Source organism: Mesoplodon bidens (genome assembly GCF_964165515.1).
Source record: "Mesoplodon bidens genome assembly, chromosome: 5".
Taxonomy (NCBI): Eukaryota; Metazoa; Chordata; class Mammalia; order Artiodactyla; family Ziphiidae; genus Mesoplodon; species Mesoplodon bidens.
In genome coordinates, this window is record NC_138161.1 from 136,900,513 (window position 1) to 136,923,069 (window position 22,557).

Consider the following 22,557-nt stretch of genomic DNA (forward strand, 5'->3'; position numbering starts at 1 on the left):
ACAGAGCTGAAACAGGGTATTTCCTATAACTGGATGGCCACATCTACAAACATTTTAGTCAACCTGTAGAAGTTCTGCTATCTAATTAAGTGTTCTTTAGACAGGAAACAGGAATAACATGCTATTACAAAAATATGGTAGAGAATATCTCCTCCCTTACAATTTACCAATTTCTGACCGTTTAGCTTTCATAGAATCCATGGAGAATTAAACACACTTACCCTGGATATTTTCTCATTAAGTTGGAAATAACCTATGTAACAATACCATTTGCAATTCCAGGGGGAAAAAATCCAATACAATCTAATACGAACATTAGCAAACTTCACAGGATACATATTCTACCAAGCCTACACAATCCCCACCCATCACCCAAAAGGAAGCCAGTCTCCCCACTCTAAGATAGATAAACAATGTTCGTTATATCTGGATGCAGATTAAAAGAACTATGTCCCACTGCAGTAGAAAAAATACTAAATATAAGCACCTGAAACTGACCTAACAATTTCTACACACTCCTGCTTCTCCAGGATATTTTTTTAAAGAGAGAAAAAGAAGTACTCCTTGCAACTTGACTGGCAAAATCATTTCCTGACTAACTATTTCTAAGCCTATACTAGATACCAATGAATGATAGAGTGCCCGCAGTCACCAGCAACTCAACATTGTTATTTCTGCAAAGAAAGGTAATTATATAAAATTCCATTCTCCCAGGGAATGAACAGGGGAGAAAAACATGCTCTTTAAAAATGGCTATATTTGTAGGTTTTTAAAAACCAGCACCAAATGTTCATGTTTAATTATTCTGAGCAACATTTAGTAATTAACACCCTAACAATACGGACAAACAAAAGAGTGAATGATAAGGGAATAACTTTCAAGCAATATTGCATGTTGATAAGAACCACTAAGTAAAATAATCTGATTGGCTCATTTCTACAGCTATTGTAGGTCTGCCCAGTTTGGCAATAACATGCCTCACTGCTCAGCTGATACTCCTACTCCTCAAATCATGAGTACAGCTTTTTTATTTTGTGACTAGGCAAGACTAAGTAAAACAACTTGAAAAGGTATTTTTAAAAAACAAGCTAACTCAAAACAATCCATTATTAGAACAGTTTTCTACTCTATTAAGAGGGGGAAAAAAACATCAAACCATTATATAAAGTGCCTAAATGAAAAACTGAAAGCAAGATTTACAAATAGTAGTAGTGTCAGTTCAAGTCTACATAACCCTTTATTACATTATAGCAATATTATATTCAACATTACACAAGTTTTCTTATTTCTTCCTCATACTGCAATTTATTACCACTGTATTACAGATTTCAACTCTGCAAATGGTTTAAATCAACTTTTTGCACCTTTAATTTACAAACCATTGGATGTTAAGTTTCCTGAAAATTATTTTATTTTTAGATTTTACTTAAAGCTAAACCTAAAAGTAAATTCTTTAAAAACCAACCAAAAAAAAACCAACAAAGGTGCTTTAAACTGAACCTTGTAGAAATATTCTGATACCAGTGTTTGAAAGACAGCCTACAGAGGGCTGTAAAAGGGTGACCTTCAAAAAAAATTTCTATGGCCAACTATTATTAGAAAACTTCTTTTAAGTAAACTTTTCTAATGACAGAAGATGAAATCGAAAGATGGAAATTTAATTTTTCCCTGAAAATAAGTAGTTGCTCAGGACACAGGTTAAGTGTATTGAAACCATATTGCTTCTTTGAAAAAAGAAAAAAATATTTTAACCAGGCATTGCATTAACAAAAGACTACGCCACATGTGCCTAGTCTTTTGATCTCTGGGTACTAGCATTACTTAAGGGAACCTTACCAAAGAAACTGGTTGGCAAACCTACCAAATGTGAGTCTCAGGTCCCTAAATTTTGACAGTCATCTTAGTAAATATAAAACTTTAGCTACCTGAACAATGGAGCTTGTAAAGTGCATTAGGTATAAGAAACACAGCAGAAGTGCTAAACTCACTTAAGTAGGACTTTAAGGGACTTGATGTCATCGATAGGGCAAAAAAACAACGTTATAGTTTTCTGTTCAGATTTTATTTGAAATCTAATTCAAATTGTCAAAGCTACAAAAGGGGGGAAGACATCTGTATTATTTTTTGCTAAGTCACAACATCCTAAAACAAAATATTACTACTGCCGGCAGATCCATTATACACATTTTTGATGAAACGCATTAGCACAATAGAAACCTCATCTTGAGAAACAGCCACAATGAAAGTAATTTATACAATATAAAACAATGACAGGTCTACAGATGCAGTTACTTATGAGTTTACACATGCATTCACAAACAAAGAAAAACCCCAGGAATGCTCTTTCATTAGATTTTTTGTTTTTTTGTTTTTTTTTTTAAAAACAGACCGTTCAGGCACAGAACAAAATCGCATTTCCAATAAGTGACAGTATCTTAAGAACTTATGTCAGTGTTTGTTTTTCTTTGACTTTTTATGAGATCTGTGTGGAGATCGGGACTGGGATCTGGATTTCTTCCCTGATTTTTTAGGGGATCTAGACCGTGATCGCCTAGACCTTTTAGGTGTCCTTGAACCAGATGGAGATCTGAGGAAACAAACAAAAACAATTTAACCAAAGTACTCATGTGATCAAAACGGACTATCCTTAAATTATCTAAAGTGATCTTTAAGAGAGCACAATGAAAGTCACTGAAATAAAAAAGGTTGTAAACTTTCCAAGTTGATACTTTGCCTACCATGTGCGCACACACAGATTTTGTACTTCCTAGGCACCACATCAGTGATCATTGGTGGTATGCATGCTTAGAAAGACAGACTCCTGAGCCTTACCACTGCTCTGCTGAATCTAAATCTCAAGAGGTAGGGACTGAGAATTTGCATTTTAACAAGCTCCCCAGATTATATAAGCCAAAATTCAAAATGGCATCCAAGATCATTCACAAACTTTTAAACACAGCAGCTTTGCAGCCTATCTTCTCGAAAGGAAAAGAACCAACTACTGCAATATCATTTGAGGGAATCATTTAAGACAGCATAACTCTGTAAGTGCTATTCATGAAAATTACCAAAACAAATAATTATATATATATATATATATATATATAATTTTCATGAACATGTATATAAATATATGCACAAGCACCATTTAGAAAAAGAGACATATCTGTTGTATAAAGATTTTACTAAAAATGGTTACAATAAAAACATTTTAGGATAAAAAGCAGTTCTAGCTCTCAGAAAAATTCTTCTATAAAACACTAGATAAATAAAACATTTCTGAACCACCTTTCTGGAACTAGGAGGAGAAAGGTATATAACACACTAAATTAAACACTGAAGAAATAGTATCTATGTCCATAAGTCTCTACCCAAGAACTTGCTAATAAGATTACTGTTGGGTGGGGAGGGAGAATGTATTTTTCTTTCAGCCTTGACAAAAATCAAAGAATATTCTATAGAAGCTAAAGAACAGAAAGGAAAGGAAAGCAGCTATCCCTACTCCACAGGAAACTGATGTTTAAAATTCTTGGCTGGTCTTTACTTGTTGGAAGCTTTCTTGTGCTTTAGTCATGACAAGGCTGGGGTGGTGAGATGGGAAGGAAGATTCTAAAATGAAAGTATATCTGTTTGGTTTTCTAGAATCCTTTTAAAAATGGCTGCCAACCAAATTATTTTCAAAAGCTGGTGGAATGACAAGGAAACTGGCATTTCAAATATTACAAAAAAATGACTTGCGTTTACCTTTTGGCCTTTTTGCTAACATCTCTAGGAGAATCTTTGTGAGATGACCTGGACCGTGAGCTCTCTTTATGAGATCTTTCTGAACGCTCTGATCGTTCCGATTTTGGTGATGGGGATTTCACTCGTCTACCACTGCTACTGCGAGATGGGCTAGGGGACGTACTGTGTCGCCTTTTCCTATGGAACAAAGCCCCCAAAACATTCCAAAAGTGAGCAAAGGATCAGGTATTCATTTTCCTTCTACTAAATTAGCTTTTAATTCCTACCAGCTTACACTATCTTTATTTTCACTAACCTTATTAATGTTATTTTCCAACAACATTCAAAGCCTTTTATACTAAGAACAAATAAGTCTTAAAGATAGGTTGATCTAGACAAAAACTGAATTCAACTAAATTAGATTTTCTCCTGCTCTAAGAAGGATTACTGGAACAATGGACCAAATTTCATCGAGGTCTCTGATTAGACAACAGTGTTTTTTAAAATGTTAACTTCCTGCTCTTGAAACCTTTTTTTGTTGATCTTGAAACTTTTATTGTAGTTAAGTATGAGAACAGGGCATCATGTAGGCACAGTACTCTTAAATGAATGGGGATGAGGGGGGAAGGAAGAGAAAGAAGAAAATAAAGCAAAAGGAGAAATATTTTAACATTGGGGGAATGTGGGTGAAGGTATCTGGGAATCCTTTATACTATTCTTGCAACTTTTCTATAAATCTGAAATTGTATCAAGATAATAATAAAAAACAAAAAAGTGATAGATTTACTACTTAACCAATTAGTGTACCTGTTATTTGTAACTATATGTAGAGTGACTGAGCCAAATTTTTTTTCTTGGCATTTGCTCGGTTTTTATTAGGAAAACCGCAATTCTGTTAACTGAAGTAATTTTCTCTACTAATCAGAGATTTAGGAACTGTGAAAGTAAGAAATAAAAACTAAAAGAGAAATGATTTTGATTAGAATAAAGACTTAAAGTGAGGACCAAGTCCCTATGGCCTATGTACACAAACTCCCTTTACAAACAGGACCAGGAGACTCAAGTTTACAGATATCAGCCTCAGCACAGAAGAAAAGCTTATATTGGAGGCAACAGGCAAGATCTAGCAAGTTGTTTAGTTATTTAAGCCTTAGGTTTGATACCTAATACGGTAACTGAATTCTTGTACTGAACTAAGGCTAAGGTACCATACGCACCATGTAAAGGGATGATGTCCCAGATAACTAAGCCAAGTGCCAACTGACTGCCCCATTTCTCAGCTAATTCTGCCTCCTGCAGGCAGAGGCCAAACATGTTTACCACACACACAAAAATACTTTTCCAGTTTGTTGGCACCAGTGATGAAAATATTACAAAATGAAACATGATTCCAAATCCTGAAACCAGTAGAGGCATTAAATGAGAAATGTCATACCTTTCTTTCCTTGTTGGTGTACACTCATCTTTTTCCTTCTTGTCTTTGGATCGAGATTCCAATTTTTCTTTATCCTTCTTATCTCTTTCTCGTTCTCTTTCTAATTCTTTCTCTTTCTCCTGTTTTTTTTTTTTTTTAAAGAGAAAGTATTTACCCATTAAAAACACCAACCTGGTTAATCTCATTTATGAAACAATATTGCCTCTTCTAGTTAACTATTTTTTAAATTACTACTGAAGGTCTAACTATTTTTTTTTAAATACCTACTCTTCCAGAAAACCAGTCATTTCTTCTACTCTTCTACTTATACTGAAGAATAATGCCAGTGGCAGCAGCTAAACATTTTCTGAGTGCCTACCACAGGCCAAGCAATTAATAAACAATTTTCCATAGACCATTTCGTGTAATTCTTCAAAACATGCCTAGGAATAGCATTATCCTCATTCTAGAGATGAAAAATGAGACTCAGAAAGGCTAAGTACCATGCCTGTGGTCATACAGGATGGTGAAGTCAGGATCTGAGCCAAAGCTCTAGAGCCAGGGGTCTCTTAGCTACTACCTAGAGTGCTGTCCCTCCACTTAAAAAAAAATCGGAAAAAGCTAACAGTACAATGACCTTTCCAATTCAGACTGCAATAAAATTGTCAATAGTGATTCTAATGGTACAGCAAGTTGATTTAATCAAAGGAAAGCCCGTACAAAGTAATATGTTGAAAAGGAGAAAGAGCTATTCACAATAATCGTCCATCAGAAAATACTATTAGTGAGAAACAAGTACCAATCATATTGGAAATTTTAAATCCTAATTTATAAAAGTACAAACTGACTAACTACATGACTATATAATTATATAAACCAAAAAATAACTTATTTGCTTATCCCCAACTGCTACAACTGCCACTTCTCACTTGAAATTATGATTTCTATTGATAATTAAAGGAGTGGCTATAGACAATGAACCCACAAAGCCAACTTAGCTCTCCACTAACAGGAATTATATTTCTGTATGATTTGTATGCATCAAGAAAGCTAACTGATATTTGATAAAAAGCCTACATCAGATGCTGGCACATGTTTTCCATAAGGGTCAGGTGGTGAATATTTTCTTTGTGGGCCACAACCGGTCTACTCTACCACTTTAGTCCAAAAGCCACAGTAGATAATACACAGATAATAAGTGAAGGGGTATGGCTGTGTTTTAATAAGTTTATTTACAAAGACGAGGTGATGGCCATAGTCTGCTGACCCCTAGTATGTACCTTCAAAAAATACATTCTTCCCTCCAATTACAACCATGGAATGCAAGGAGACTAAAATGGTAATAACACATGTATTACTACATTAGACCCAGTGGGCGTCTCAAGGTGTAGTCTTCCATGCAGATCAAACATCTACCACCATCTCCAAAGGGACTCATGGGGTTCAGATACATAACATCTTTTTTTAAAAAAAAAACAACTCATTTATCTTTTTTCCAAATACAACATACTGAGCACAAATTTAAAAAGTGATGCTGAGGAGACTGACTTCCTCTGGTGATCTGTAGGATACATTTTCCTGATTGATACTTTCATAGGAATCAGACTACAGTTAAAACACTCAAGATATTTTAAACATTTTAATTCAATAATAGAGTTAATGTAGCTATTATCTAATTCACAGTCCTGCAAAATTGGGACTTATCAACCCAGTTTCACAGAGTAAAAGCAGGTTTCAGCGACGTGCCTGGGAGTGCACAGCAGACAGTGGCACCAGGACTCCACAGTGCTGGACAGCAACAAGCTGCTTTACCATACTGTTGTGCTCCCGTCACCATTAATAGGTTTGTATGATTTTAAGCTCCCTTCTAGTTGTTTCTATTTCTCTCTATAATCTTTTATTTGTAAGACAGTCAAGATATAGGTAAAAATTAATAGCAGTCCCCAAAAAATTCTTAGGTTCTTTCAACAATTATCATGTAGGCCTCCTTGTTCTGAAATTCTCTGTATATCCCTACACACTTTTTTATGTATAAGAATACGAGGTCCCTCAAAAGCTTAGAATTCACAGATGAGATATTCTACCACTTGCTGTCCCTCCTTGGACACAATGGAAAAGGAGTCCTAAATGAAATTCCCAAACCCTAACTCCATCTCTGACTCTGTGCTACTTCTCAGGGCTCTTGGTGTCTCACTGTCACAAATGTGACTCTTTCTATAGTATCTTCCAGCTCTGAAAGCATGCTCTTAGCAGGATTTCATGCTCCACAGGTAGTATCAGGAATAAAACAGTGTGCTCTTGCCCTAAGACTGTTTTCCATGCTGAAATAACTGTAAAACATCAAGTTTCAAACGTTCCTGATTAGCTACCAATATTCAGCATTTAGATAAAGGATATAATTTGAAGTATTCTTTTCCTTAAATATACCAATGTATCAATATTGTAGGCAGTCAAACAAATAACTCTGGAAGATGCATATTACTGTGTATACTTATTCCTTACTCGTTGAAGAAGTTTATCTCTGTAGTGTTCTACTTGTTCCTGAAAGCTCTGGCCTGGTTTTTTAGGTCTTTTTCCAGATTCCAATTCATCTTGAAACTTCATAACTTTGAGCTGTGAAATAACACATATTTAAAATAACTCTTTTTATCACTATAGCTTCTCAAGGAGTGCTTTGCTCCTTTAAATAAAAACTCTCTTCTTTGAAACAAGTGTATAAAAACGAAAAGCATAAGTATAGTAACATACAACATAAAAACATACAGTAACTGATTAAGGACTCAGTCAAAATATAACATCAATGTGTAACTCCCTAACCGGAAGGCCACTTTTCAGACAAGCCCAACTATGCAGAATTCAAGTAATCAGACATTGGCCCACGTGCTCTCTGCACAGCCACACGAGATGACTTGACAAAAATGACTGTTCTAATTTGCGGTGAATCAGTTTAAGAGTTAAGCATCCAAGAGTCAAACAACAGACCTGAATGTTACTTTGGTGAAAGAAAGGCATTCCTAGAGCACCTTTTGAAGATCATTATAAAATCCCTAGCTACAGTTCCTACTGATGTGGCCTAACTCAGGCACAAGCACAAGTCCAGGGCACTCAGAAAATAGGTCACAAAGGGTCCCAATTCAAAAGACAGCAGCCCACGGAATGGCTTCTTAGCCATCTATCCCCTGGCTGCCCTGGGACAGTGCCAAGTATATCACCTTTCCCCTCGACTATTCACTCTTTCCTCAGGGATGAGGGCAGAAAAGGGATCTTTCTACTTCAACAACAAAGAAGACCCTTCACCTGGCTCCCCACCTAGTGTTCCACTCCTCCAACCCTTATTGATAGAAACGGAGCCAACAGCACAACGAGAAAAGAAAACGCCAGCCTAGGCACTGCTCTAAGCAGAATCTGAAAGATTAAGAACTTGCTTCCAGTAAACACTGTAATTTATGGCTGCGTGTTTTCTAGGTGCTTTGCAGAGAATGTCAATATTTTATAACACAAATCCTTTGGTTTTTATTAATCCCATGGTAAAAAAGATTCAGCTACAGACATCTTTATTACGACACATGTGGGGAAGAAAAGAGCTTTTAGAAAGAAAAACTATACTATAAATACACATTATACATACTATATATACTATAGTATATAATAAAACTAATTAGAACTTAATTCTCTATTTAAGGGTTCTCCAATAAAAAGGTATTCACTGAATTCTAAATTCAGAAACTGACATTTGAATTTAGGGGCAGAGAAGAGAGTGCGCATGAATGAAGCTCACGAGCCCTGAGTTCTAGTTCAAATTTGCCACCAGTTGTGGACCTTTACTCCACGCGACTAAATCTCAGAGTAAATAAGGGAGAAGAATAGATAATTCTATAACAAAGCCAAGATCTACATTTTAAAATCAGGATTTGGCTCACGTCCAAATCCCAAAAGGGTAAGTAAATTGCGATAGGGTAGCCACTATGAGAGCAGGATGAACAACCGCTGAGTATCTAACAAAGAGAGAGGCCAGATTCTCAAAGAACATATAAAGTAGGGAAATGTATATATATAAGGTGTGTTGGTATGTGCACCTCTGTGTATGCATGTACAGCACAAATCAGTATATACATATACAGTGTAGAACCATCCAAATTAACAAAAAAGTTGTATCACATGGTTTTCTTTCAAGTCAATAAGAAAACAGAACATTTAGAAACAGTCTGTTTTGGCATTTATAAGAGGGTCATTCATTTATCAAGAAAATATATTTTTTATTGAACTCAATCTTTGTTTCTACTCCAATAGATCCATCAGGTCAGTAAGGCAGAGTTCAGTAAGACTGGGAGAAGTTCTGAGAGTTAAGGGCCATGTGCAGCTTCAAAAAGGTCCACAGGTGAGCACATTCACTGATAACACAACATTTGATTCCCCTACAATTTTATAAAGAATGTATATGAATACACCTCAGGAAAAATGAATCAACTTACTAACTCTGAAAATCCCTCCTCTCTACTTAAAACTGACATCATACTGATTCTGTGTAAGGTTGAAACAAAACGTTTTCTCTATTAACTTTTTGGCTTGGTGATATCCAGAAAGAGGTGGGCAAGAACTTGTACCAGCCCAACAGTCAGTAAGTGGAGAAGCGGAAATTCAGGTGGTAGGTATTATAAGTTAGTAAGAGGAAAAGCACTGACCACCAGTAGGCATATAAAATACTGTTACATGAATGGACAGAGTATTAAAATTCACTCTCATGCACACTTTTGAGATTCTGGACTGACTGCTACACGACTGCTAATACTTACTGGGAATGTTCCACCACCTTGGGGCAAGAACTAACGAAGTCTCCCATTATAGAACCCTCCCCTCACTGACGTGTCTGAATACCTTTGGTAATTTTAAAAAGGCATTATAATAGAAAAAGGAATGGAGAGAAGTCTTGAGAGTTTGGATTCCCGCGTAAGTCATTCCCCTTCTTGTTGTTAAGCCCCAATCGACGTCTACTCTCTCTCCATCACTTGTGCAGACACTGAAAATGAGCCTACTACAGTACCATATATACATAACTTGAACGTGTCAGAAAATATCTCACTTTTTTTGTTACATATTATTTATGCTCAACATGTGATGGATTTCATAATGTGAGATATAATCTATTCATTACATCAATATCTGCGAGGGTCTCCTATGTGCCAGGCACTGGAGATATGATGATGAACAGACAACAGACATGGTCCCTTACCCTTGCAGAAATCACAGCCTAGAGGGGAACACACTAAACAAGCAAGCAAGAAAAAAAAAAAAAAAAAAAACAATACACACACCACAACACATGTAAAATCGTAACAGAAAGACAGAAGAGATGCTTGAACTAAGAGGCCTGAAGGAAGACAGCTGGTATGAAGGTTTCCAGGCAGAGAGGGAACAGTATGGACCAAGGTATGATGCTAAGAGGAAGCACAGTTTGGTGGGAAAAGTGAAAGAAGGCCAGTGTAGTGTAGTTTAAACTTCAATGCAATACTAACCTCAATTTCACGGAGTTTAGCTCGTTTTTCCTCACTCATTTCAGAGTACTTAGAGAACTTGGACTCAGTCATTTCTTCTTTGATTGGATTAGAGTACGAATGATGTTCTTCAGATTTGGAACTTTGAGTATCTTCTTCATCTTCACTTTCTTCTTCTTGACTTTGAAAATAAATAAGCAGAATACATTGTATGTCTCGACAGCAAAGAAAAAAATTACATTTTACAGTACAGCTTTTTGATTTTTCACCACCTTAGAGCTTAAATAATGTTAACAAAACATAAGAGGATAATTCATCACTAAGACATCTTTTACTAAATATCTGATCAAATAACAATTTTATAAAACTCTTGTTTCCTCCATAGAAAAAATCTGAGCTTCAACATAATCACACTTCTAAAAATTCTGCTTATGTTAATGTTATTTCTGTGCTTTTCATTCTGCCACAAACGTTCCTTGCAACAGTTAAATGAAATGAATAATCAATCAGTGATTTCTGCATACTTCGTAGTTCAGAGTAATTTCATGATGGTTAATGTTTAAAAAGCCAAATGTTTACCCTTCCTTCAGCAGAGCCTGTAAGCTAGAAAATACATAAGTTTGAGTCACAGAGTTTCTATGCAGCAAGTAAAAGACCTTATCTAATTAACACATAACCCTAAGAACAAAACAGTGTATTAATTTTAAATTTTAGCACACATTAGTATTCACGTCATAGTTGATTATGAAAGTTGTATTGGTTCTATGTCAGATAAAAAGAAAATGATAAACTAAGTGACTACCATAGCTAAGGATACAATGAAGAAAAATTCTCCTGTCCTTCCAGAAGCAATCAAGTGGAAACAGACAGGGAAGCAACTATGACAAGGTGCTCATCATTGCCAGGATAGGATTAACAAATGTTCTTCAATGTTCTTGAAGCACAAAGAATGATGGGACTTTAAAAAAAAAAAAAAAAAGCTTGTATGGGACTGGGGCCTTTTGGGTGTAAATGCTGGATCTGGGCAAAACAAGTCTTCCATGTACAAACTCAAAATGTTTACGTATATACAAACAAAACTCCTCATAAACAATATTGTGATAAGAACATTACTGGCACAGCCTAGAATATATGCCATTTTCCCTTAATATTTGAACCTGATAAGCCCTTATATATTGGTATTTGGGTACTAACTACACTCTACCATGAATAAGAGGAGTTCTTTTAGTATATATTTAAAACTATTCATGATAATATAAAAACAATTATAACCAAATTCTTTCCAAATAAAATTTTAATTATTTTAGAGTCACACACTGAATGAGAAAAATTTAAGCAAGGTAGATAAAAATAAAGAGAGTACTAGCTTTTTTATTTCTCATCTAAAGGTCCTTTCTAGAATACTAATAAAATACTTTTCACACTTTATACTCTCAGAGCCCCACAAATCATTAGTAGCACATATAGGCACAACTCAATACAATACTTAGGTGATGAAAAAAAAGAGGAAAAAGTCAAAACCGACGATTAAAAAACATATTCTTTTCGGAAATAAACTTTTACTTAATATTTCCCATTAATTTGGCAGAAACTTCCTAAATGCAGTTCTTAGCTAATTTTTTAAAAGACGAGAATTTCTTGTTTTATGGTGCAAAATAGTTTTACAAGTGTCTCAGATGCTTTTAGTGGTTAAAGTGTGTGTGTGTGTGTGTGTGTGTGTGTGTGTGTGTGTGTGTGTGTAAATACAGTTTACTGAAGGATTATTCTGGAAAGAGTTAATCAATAAAGATGCAACACAGCTAATGAAACTGTGTTATCTATGCAATGGAGATTACTTAACCAATTCCAGCCTGTTATTTACAATTTTTTCAAAAAAATTTTTTTGCAATTTGAAATATTCCTTGATAAACTTCCTTGGACACTTATCTGAATGCTTGCTTTCAACCACAGATGAATACAGAGCTGATAAACATATGGACTGACATGGAATAACAAAACCCATGATACTTGAGTGAAAAACATGGGTTGCAGAAGAGTATGTACAACATTACATAGTTTATGCTTTAAACAGATATGCATGTTTTTATACATACAGAGAAAAAATATAGGTGGCTGAATGCTAATCATATTATTTACGATTTTTAAAATGAACTACACTGCAATTTGAGAATTTAAAATACGTACATACTTTACAGCTGCTATTTAAAGTTTGTAAGGCCTGAGTGATCTAATTGGCTTTGACTTTAGCTCTTAGTTACCAGTTCTAGGTTCAGATCTCATCACAGCCTCATCTTGCTCTTCTTTTAAAGAACTGGAAATTCAAGACTAAACCCATACAGAATTCATTACAAACGCATTAAATTACTATTGGAACTTTTCTCCAAAGCATTAGTAGTGCTATATATATTTTTTAATCACCCTTCTCTGCCACAAAGACAATAATTACTAGTGTCAAAAAGCAGCTCCAGGGCTTCCCTGGTGGCGCAGTGGTTGGGAATCCACCTGCCAATGCGGGGGACATGGGTTCGAGCCCTGGTCCGGGAACATCCCACATGCCGCGGAGCAACTAAGCCCGTGCGCCACAGCTACCGAGCCTGTGCTCTACAGCCCGCGAGCCACAGCTACTGAAGCCCGTGTGCCTAGAGCCCGTGCTCCACAAGAGAAGCCACCACAATGAGAAGTCCGCTCACCGCAACTAGAGAAAGTCTGCACACAGCAACGAAGACCCAATGCAGCACCACCCCCCCAAAAAAGCAGCTCCTTGGTAAAAAGGCATTTTGGATTCAGCCACTAGAGAGCAGCAGTGAGGCGCAAGAAAATTTCAAGGACCAGAAAGCAGTAGTATGTGAAAAAGTATTTTCCCCTGCTTTGTACTTTCAAAAAGTTATTTTCATGTTATCATGACTTATTTGGAGCTCCTAGGAAAAATCAAAAATATAAATTATATTTTCAGTGATCCATGCTTCACTGTATGAATGTACAATTACCATCAACACAAAAATGCTTTCACATTTCAAACATTAACATAAATACCAAATTCAATGCAAAAAAATTAGCACCTTTAGAAACAAAACCGCTTGAACAATATTTGAGTTCTGCAATGGCTTTTCTACCCTTCCTTTCCCTTAAATAATTATTTTATGAATACACATACTCATTTTAAAAAGCAGTGATTCTACAATGGTGAGAGATGTTACTAATGATGGGACTGCAGACATAAAAATGAAAACAAACTGGACTGTTCCCAATTCCTGTACACCTAAACAGCCTCAGAGAGGTACTTCCATCAGCGAACCACATCTATATTTTGTAAACATGTTGTCATAATCATTGCTGACTTGTTCTGATCACACTGTTTCTGGAAAGACATCACCATTGCCAAGTTTTCTTCATCATACCAAACTGTGTTTCCACAAATGCTGATCAATCATATTGCCTTAAATCTAAATGCTAACACCCAATTACTGAATCCATACAAATGCTCAAATTGTGCTGGGACACAAAGGGACTTTTCCTTTTGTGCACTCTTCCATATGAAAACAATAAAAGAAGATTTTAAAAAAAACAAAAACAAAACCCAGAAACCTCTGCTTTGATGCCATCTCTTTCCCTATTAAAAAAAATTAACTTTTTTTGTAATGATATTTAAAGGTGTCAAGTGCTATCTTAAAAAAAAAAAAAAAAACTACCAGCATAAACTTGCCAGAGAATTTGGGAGCAGGAATTCCTATAATCACATTCAGTGTTAAACTCAAAATCAACCGGGGGTAATTACCAAAGAGCAAGATTGAAAACTATAATTTCCCCATACGGTAAAGGTTAAATGGTTTTTTTCTTTTAGTTATTCTTAGTTCTTCTGAGGTGTTAACATTTAAATAACATAACGGTCATAATGGTCATAATGCATTATTTTTCTTAGCAATGCACAATCCCCCCCAAAAAGGAGCATAATAACCTTCCCACTCACATTTTAAAAAACACTTTTTGTGGAGCCAAAACAATACTTGATGACAAAGATTTAAAATAAATGCAGTTGACCATTTAGTAACTACAAAGTAAGAATGTATAACCTAGCATAGGAAAACAAACTCAAAAGCAAAGTGAAACCAGATGCGTCAAAACCAGAAAGCAAAAGCTCTTTATTCACTGGAAAAACAATGAAGAACTAAAAATGATCCTCTTAAAACAAGTTTTTTTAAGAGTTAAGTTTTCCTCTTCACTATTATTTCAAGCATACCTCTTAATGAAAAAGGGAGTGTATAAGCAATAAGAAACTGAGTATATTCGAAACTTAGATTCTTACTTTTGATTTTCTTCTTCTTCTGATTCTTCATGCTGGTCAAATAACTCCCATTTAGAAGTTGTTACAGCTGAATGGAAGGAAAAAAAGGATGTAATTCCATAAGGTAAATCAGCATTTTTGCAGCAGCACAGTAGAAGCCCAACTTTAGAACTGAAAGTTTATATTACAGAAGTTATCTACATTTATCTTTTCTTTGAATAGCCATTTCTATGTACTAAATGTATTTCTTTCCTCACACCTACAGTATAATTTTACTCAAATTCATGAGGTGACAAATAATGTTGTCATCCTTATTTCTATGCTAGATGGTAAGATCTATTTCATTAGAACCTACAAATACTAAATTAACAATTACAGATTATAAGCGCTAGGATACATGTCCAAGCAAGTATGAAAGGCAGGTCTAAACTGCATCTAAGAAGTCAAGCATTATAAGAGAGACAAAGCTTTGGTTTTTCTGAAACTGACCACTAAGTAAATTTCCAAACAGGTACAGCTTCCCATCTACATTTTCTACTGAAATGGCTTAACCTAAAAGGTTTTTAGTGATTTCCCTGATTACTCTTGAAGCATCCAAACTGAATGATCTAAGAAAATTTAAACAGCAACCACAATGAAAACTTAGCCACTAGACATAAAATATGACAACACTGGGTCTTAAGGTTGAAACATGTTATAAAATACAAAAGGAAAATGTACACACACACAACAATGATTTGGTAAAATTTTAAGTACTCAATTTTTTAAAGCTTTGTATTTATTGTATTTTTACTTACCCTGTGCTTCCAATTCAGATTCATCTACAGCTTCCCATTTTGATGGGGCAACCTTAAATATAGGCTCATTCTTCTTTGAGTCTTCAGTCGCATCCACTATTGAAGAAAGATGAGCCATTAACTCTGACTACTAGAGGATGACTTAAGGAGCTCATGAGTATTCACTTATTATTAAAAAGTAAAATTACATAAGGTCACACTTGGATTAATAATGCTAGTGTCAAGGACAAGGATTATGACTAATCCAACTCTCTGCACCTGAGGTCCAATTTTTAAATGTAAGTATAAATATAATTTATATATATACATATGCATATATGTGTGTGTGTGCGTGTATACACACACACACACACACACACACACACACACACACACACATACCCAGAACAGAGGTGGTTATTGCAAGCAAATGGAGAAGCTGAGGAAGTAAAAGAAACTTTAGTACCTTTATCTAATTATTGTTTAAACTGCAGAATTCATATATTACTCAATATTTTAACATATAATCCAAATGTACTAAAGATTATGTATACTTCCTATTTCCAAAAATGATTTCAGGCAACTAGGAAAACTGAATCTATAAGTTAGGAAAAATAATAAAAATAGAACTGATAAAACCAAGCACCCGGGATTATGCATACAACTGAACACAGGATTTTGCCTATAGTTTCCTAACAATTAAGACAGGAAAAACCTGCTAATATTGTAAGAGGCTGACTGTCCCAACAAATAAATGTGACCAGAAAGGAAACCTTTTTCTTGGCACAAATGTATTACTGGGTTGTTCCATTCTGAAAAGTCAGAAATAAAAGACAGAAAAAAATTAATGACTGACAACCTTACTGAGAAATTATAACCTTTTTCCATATCAGCATGTGTGGAAATTAAAGAGGCTTGGAATCAAACTTATTAGCTAGATTTAATGAGTTTGAAGTTTGAACTTACAAGGTACTCCATCAAGATCATCATCAAGGCTCTTTATAGGGACTCCATCAAGGTCATCAATGGGAGTAGCATCAATAGGAATTCCATCCACATCTTCTAGAGGTGCACCATCAAGCTCTTCCTCAATGGGGGCACCATCAAGGTCATCTGGCACATCCTATAAAAACACATACTACTGTAACATTTTCTTTTGCTTGCTAAAGTCATATTGCTAAAAGATTAACTTGCAATCCAGTATAAACCAACTAACATTCCCAGGTACAATGTGAGGAGATAATAAGAATATATTTTTATCATCCAGCTGACAAAGACGCATTCATCTGTGCAATATTTATCAAATAGTTACCAAGTACTTAATTATGCCAGGTACCATGGGAGGCACTGAGGATACAATGATGGGCAAAAACAAGCCTTGGTCCCCTAGTCCCTCCTGTCATAGAGCTTTAGTACAACTAGGGGGTGGGGGGGACAGGGGGGCAGAGAAGGAGCCAGGCAATCAGATAATCACAACAATATACGATGACTGCTGTAACAAAGAGGTGCACTGTGTTATCAGAGTGTGTACTAAGTAGGTTCCGCCTAAAGAGGTCTGAGAAGGCTCAATGAATTTATGCCTCAAACTGAGATCTGAAGTGTCTCAGATAAAGAAGAGATGTTCCGGAAAGAGGAAAGAACATGTACAAAGGTCTATGGTAGGAGGACATATATTTAAGAAACTGAAACAAGCACCATGTGGTTGGAGCAGTGAAAGTGAAAATATGATAGCTGGATTAGGATGGTAGAAATGAAGATGACGGATTTAAGAACTATTGAGGAGGTTTAAAAAAAAAAAACAGAGTGGTGATGAATACAATCTGCTACCACTGTGGTGTATCTTTTCAGGTACATGTTTACTTACACAGCTATCTTTAGTTTAACAAAATGAAATCATGCTACATACATTGCTCTATTACTTGCTTTTTTTCTACTAATATACTATAAATCCTTTCATGTCATCAAATTAAAAGTCACCAATTTTCACATAAGGACACAAAACAGAAAATTCCTGTTACATATAATTTCAAGTCCTGGGCTCCAGCAATCCCAGCAACAAAAATCCACTGTTTAGTGGTAAACAGTAGGCATTTTCCACAAAGAAATGTTACTCACATCTGTAACATATCATACCTCCACAGCATTCCAGAAATAAATTTTAAGATAATCGGACAAATACACTGAATACCTACCTCTGTCTCCTTTTCTTCAATAATATTTACAAGTCCTAAGAAAATATTTTGTAGTTTGATCAAAAACGGTTCTGGATAAATTGCCCAATCTTCCCATGCTCTAAAGCAGGTCATTACCCGTTGCTAACAGGAAAAAGACAATGAATTATCATTTAGGGCAATAACTATCCAACGTCATCTCGTAATAATGACCATCACAATTTGCTAAATTTTCCTTTAAACCAATATTCTTTTTAAAGTTTAAGGGAAATAACTATTCATCATTACAATATTTTTTTAAAAAATCAATATTACCTCCCCATTAAAAGAGGAAAGAAACTAAGAATAAATGTAATAAAAAAGAAACAGTAACTGTTTGCTCTCAGTCACCTAAGATCAAGGTCCCATACCACTGGTGGTACACGAGGCCACATTCTGGGAAACACTAGCTTAGAAACTTATGAAAGCTGGATATCAAGGTAGCCCACATTTTGATCTGAATTCCTTTATGGTCCGATGAAGTACTTCCTGATTCTGGCTAACAATTCTCTCTGTCCCCTCCTTAAACTTTTTCTATAATCTCTTATGGTCAAAATTTAAGGTCAAAAAAAATTTTAATGGAGTTGTTTGTCTGAATCCCCTAAATGGTGGGGTCATTGGGCATCTTCCCAAGCTAAAAATTTCCTTAATGAGTATTCTTCCCATGAAAGTGTATCTATTTTTTCAACTATAAGTAAGGTATTCTGTTTGGCTTTTCTTAACATTGGTCTACAGCTTGCGCGTTAATAAAAAATTAATAACTGAATATACTTTCAACATGAATAACTATATTCCTAATCCAGCCAAATAATATATGCCACTACAAAGCAAGTGATCTTCTGAGTGTTTTCTGTGAAAAGACCAATATTTAAAATGTTTAAATAAAATCCTTAAAACTAAAACAGACACGCAACAAAACACTAGACGTATTTTAAAATTTCAGGCTTTTTTTGATACTGAAGGTAAAATGGCAGTAAATTTTAAAACAATAATTTCTGAAACATCTAAGTTATGTCTTACACTTACTTAATTAACATACTCTTTTAGCCCTCCAATGTGCTTCCCGGCGCCCACTTCCCATTTAAAACACTAGGGCAAAAATACCCAAACAATAAACGTACCTTAAAGTTTTCAGACTGTAAATGGCCTTGAATTGTACGATAGGTAGCATTGAGGTCTGAAAATATCTGACACAACTTTGTTTCAAAACTGAAATTCAAATAATATGCTTTTTACAATAGAATGTGTTTAAAAATCCTTATCTACTTCAACATGCTAGCCAATGAAAAGCACTCTGGACTTTTAATTTTATAAATAAATTAATCAAGTAAATCTTTAAAAATAAGAATTAGGTGTTTAAACTAAAACTTTAACTCCTATTATTCTGAATTTTTCTTCTGCAAAATCACACGAAGAGCCTTAAGAACTAGTTCCCTTAATTAACAAGGAACTTTTACATCTAGGATACCTTGAGCCATCTAGTCCAACCTCTTTGTTTTATAAAATAGGAAATAGAAAAGGTAAGTGACCTGTCCAAGGCAAAAGAAGAAATAGCAGAGCTAAGATTAGGGCCCAAACCTCCAAATTTCCTTTCAGAGCCAGTTCCTAAAGAAAAGCTTCCCTAATTCATAAAATAAACACCAAAAAAGAAATGTGGGGAACTGAGAAAGAGTTGTATATCAATATACAGCAACGTAATTTCCTATTGCCTAGGAAAACATTAACAATGAACTACAACCAATACAATGATGATCAGAGAATACTGATTCTATAAATAGCTAATGCTCCTTTGTTTTCTTCCTTTGTTGGCCACTATTTCTAGTGTTTCAGCTAATTTATTACACAAGTGGCTAAATACACAATAGGAATAAAGTGATTTTTAACTCCTATTTGTTCTTTTATTGATAGTTAATCAAGAAACTGATAGAAAAACTTTCAAAAGATTATAATAATTTAGCTTAAAGTGGTTTACTTCAATGAATACAATCCAATTTTTAGAATATTCAACAAACTATGAAGAAATTCAAATTATTTCTTATTATTGAGGGTATTATCAAAACTATCCTCTGTTCTGAGCTCCTTACCCTTAAATATTTTAGTTCAGGCATGTCAACTTACATCACTATACTTACAATTTTCTATAATAGGAAGCATTGGCAACTTTGGCTGAAGAGTTGTACAAAACATCAGAAACCAAATATAATCTGGCAATCTAGAATACCAAAAGATAGCATAAAATGGATTAAAAATAAAAACCAACAGCAAAAAACGTATCTAAAAAAATTTCCATATTGAAATGTTTTGAATCAACAGCATAAGGCCAATGTTTAGCCATAATTTAATAATCCTAACTAATGAGAAGAGTTTTAAGAAATTCAGTATCACCACAACCATGACTCTGGCATGGATAAAAGTTGTAACTCATTTACATTTCAATCTGTTGATAATTTGTGTGTTAGTAACTAAGGTAAGTTTCCCAGGCAGAAGGAAAATGAAACTGTACGAGAAAGATTTCTTCAGTCAACTTCTTCATTCAAAAAGGAAACCAATTTCAATTCAAACAGAAGTCAACTATTACCTCTCCTTTACTTAACTAAATGTTCCATTAGGAGAAATTATTCCCATACCTTTTTGGGAAGGGGTGTCTTTAAGATGGACAATGACTCGGTAATGCAATCCACTATTTCTTCAGCAGCTTCAGCATTATTAAGACAGAAAACCATTGCATCTCCAATATCATTTTTCCTTGGAGTTAACCCCCGCAGAATTTCTTCTAATTTGTCCCTCTGTCTGAATACGAATTTTTTAACTTATAAGTATTTATAAATACAAATATCAAATGCCATTATAGTTTCTGTTTGCAAGTTAATTTCTTTAAAACCCACTCAGATAAAACTCTGAAGACTAAATTGTGTTAAGTCTGATTTGTGTTACGTATTCCAAATATGTTACATTTTTTTAAAGAATTTATACGGGGAAGAAAACTATCCTGGGAACTAATAAATTATTTTAGTGACTTTTAGTTTACAAGTTAAGTAAATTTAAAATTATAGGCATTTTTTCAAGAGTCTTCGTGAATGTCCCACTCCTATTACCCTATTACACGGAAGAAGAACCTTCATGGTCTTCACTCTCCTTTGAAGGAAGTTTGTTACTTTAGCACTTCTGCATAGGATTAGGACAGGCTATAAAGCAAGGGTTGACAAACTTTTTCTGTAAAGGATCACAGAGTGAATATTTTAGGCTTTGAAAGTCATACAGTCTCTGTCACAGTTACTCGGCTTTGCTGCTATAACACCAAAGCAACCACAGACTACATGTAAAGGGATGGGTATGGCTGTGTTCAAATAAAACTTTATTTACAAAAACAGGAGGTAGCCAGATTTAGCCTATGGGCTGAGTATGCAGATCCCTGGGCAAAAGTAATGATGAACATAACATCTTCAGAAGCAAATATACTCTCAAATGCTATAGTTCTCTATCAGCAATGCTCTCACCAACAATGCATCAATGCAACTAGCATTAAGATTTATTGACAGGAAGTATATAATCCTATAAGCTAAAAATTATTTTGGCCTTTTTTTCCCCTTCAGGTATACAGAATTTCCTCTAAACATTTCAATAGTTTAATTTGTTTTTGCTTCTTAAACCAGGTTAACTGCCCTGAAGCAGTGCTGACTGAGCACTAATAATAACATGTTTCTATGGTGGCCGCACACGGCACTTCATGGGCAGCTTTGCAGTCACTCATTTGACTTCACTAAGCCATAAAATAACTTTACCTCTTTACGTTGCATTCAAAGAGGCAAGAGTTCTAAGGGCCATGAAATAATTTCTGTAAGAATATAAAGTATTCCACTGCTGGAATACCATCACTTAAGAGATCATCAATAATTTCTGTCAGTAGGAAGTGGTCAAGTTGAGTAGGACACGCACTTATAATACTTGCCAAGATTTTTTAAATTACAATGCATATGTTAAGAGATGTTACTATTTTAAACAATCACCAATTTTAAAAACCATTTTATTTTAGGGTTAACACATCTTATTAAGACCATCAATTAAAGTGACCATTAAAGCAACTTTTCTGAATATAAAACAAGAAAGGTAAAAATCTTACTCTTCCTTAAGTGCTCCCTTTTTACTAGGCTCCTCTACAAAAGCTTCTGTTTCCTGCTCTTCTGACATCCCATGCAGATATGGATTTAACGGTGGTGGCCTCCAAAAAGATCCATTTTTGAACATACGAAAATCTTCCGTCCGCCACTTAGTTGGAGAATCTCCCTAGTTAAGTGTCCAGAATGTTATTAGAAAGATCTAATAATACCTCAGAGTCAAAATTAAACAAAGTAGTTGATTATACTTGCCTGCAGAATAGAATAAAGCTTCCACCTATAGTAAACATGGGCTGGTGTCTGGTTTTCAAATAAGAATCTAAAACAAAAACAAACAAAAAAATTAAACATTGGATTCTTTAATGGAGAACTATCTTCAAGTAAATATGAACAAATGAGAAACATTATTTGTCTATTTACTTCTAAATAAAATCAAAAGCAAAGATCCCCGAAAGAAATCCTCACCCACTGCCATCTACCCACTTCCTCACCCCAACCCCAGACTGCCTTTGTGACTGACACTAATACTCAGAAGGTATGTATGC

The 22,557-nt window shown here is 34.9% G+C and overlaps 1 protein-coding gene across 4 annotated transcripts in view; it reads right to left on the reverse strand.

Annotated features, from left to right (window-relative positions):
- Window positions 1–2,046: 2,046 nt before the first annotated feature.
- U2SURP (U2 snRNP associated SURP domain containing) overlaps window positions 2,047–22,557 on the reverse strand; it is a 51,718-nt gene continuing 31,207 nt past the window's right edge. For 2 of the 4 annotated variants that reach the window (XM_081235449.1, XM_081235447.1), the window contains exons 15-28: window positions 22,265–22,331; window positions 22,018–22,181; window positions 20,525–20,687; window positions 20,030–20,109; window positions 19,019–19,106; window positions 17,880–18,002; window positions 16,654–16,810; window positions 15,709–15,804; window positions 14,933–14,999; window positions 10,651–10,810; window positions 7,640–7,750; window positions 5,159–5,277; window positions 3,745–3,921; window positions 2,047–2,587 (exon numbers count right to left, since the gene is read on the reverse strand). In XM_081235449.1, coding sequence (XP_081091575.1) covers window positions 2,449–2,587; window positions 3,745–3,921; window positions 5,159–5,277; window positions 7,640–7,750; window positions 10,651–10,810; window positions 14,933–14,999; window positions 15,709–15,804; window positions 16,654–16,810; window positions 17,880–18,002; window positions 19,019–19,106; window positions 20,030–20,109; window positions 20,525–20,687; window positions 22,018–22,181; window positions 22,265–22,331 — 1,711 coding nt within the window. In that variant the 3' untranslated portion in view covers window positions 2,047–2,448. Of the gene's footprint in view, window positions 2,588–3,744; window positions 3,922–5,158; window positions 5,278–7,639; window positions 7,751–10,650; window positions 10,811–14,932; window positions 15,000–15,708; window positions 15,805–16,653; window positions 16,811–17,879; window positions 18,003–19,018; window positions 19,107–20,029; window positions 20,110–20,524; window positions 20,688–22,017; window positions 22,182–22,260; window positions 22,332–22,557 lie in introns of all 4 variants that reach the window. The other 2 variants (XM_081235446.1, XM_081235448.1) reach the window with 2 other exon arrangements.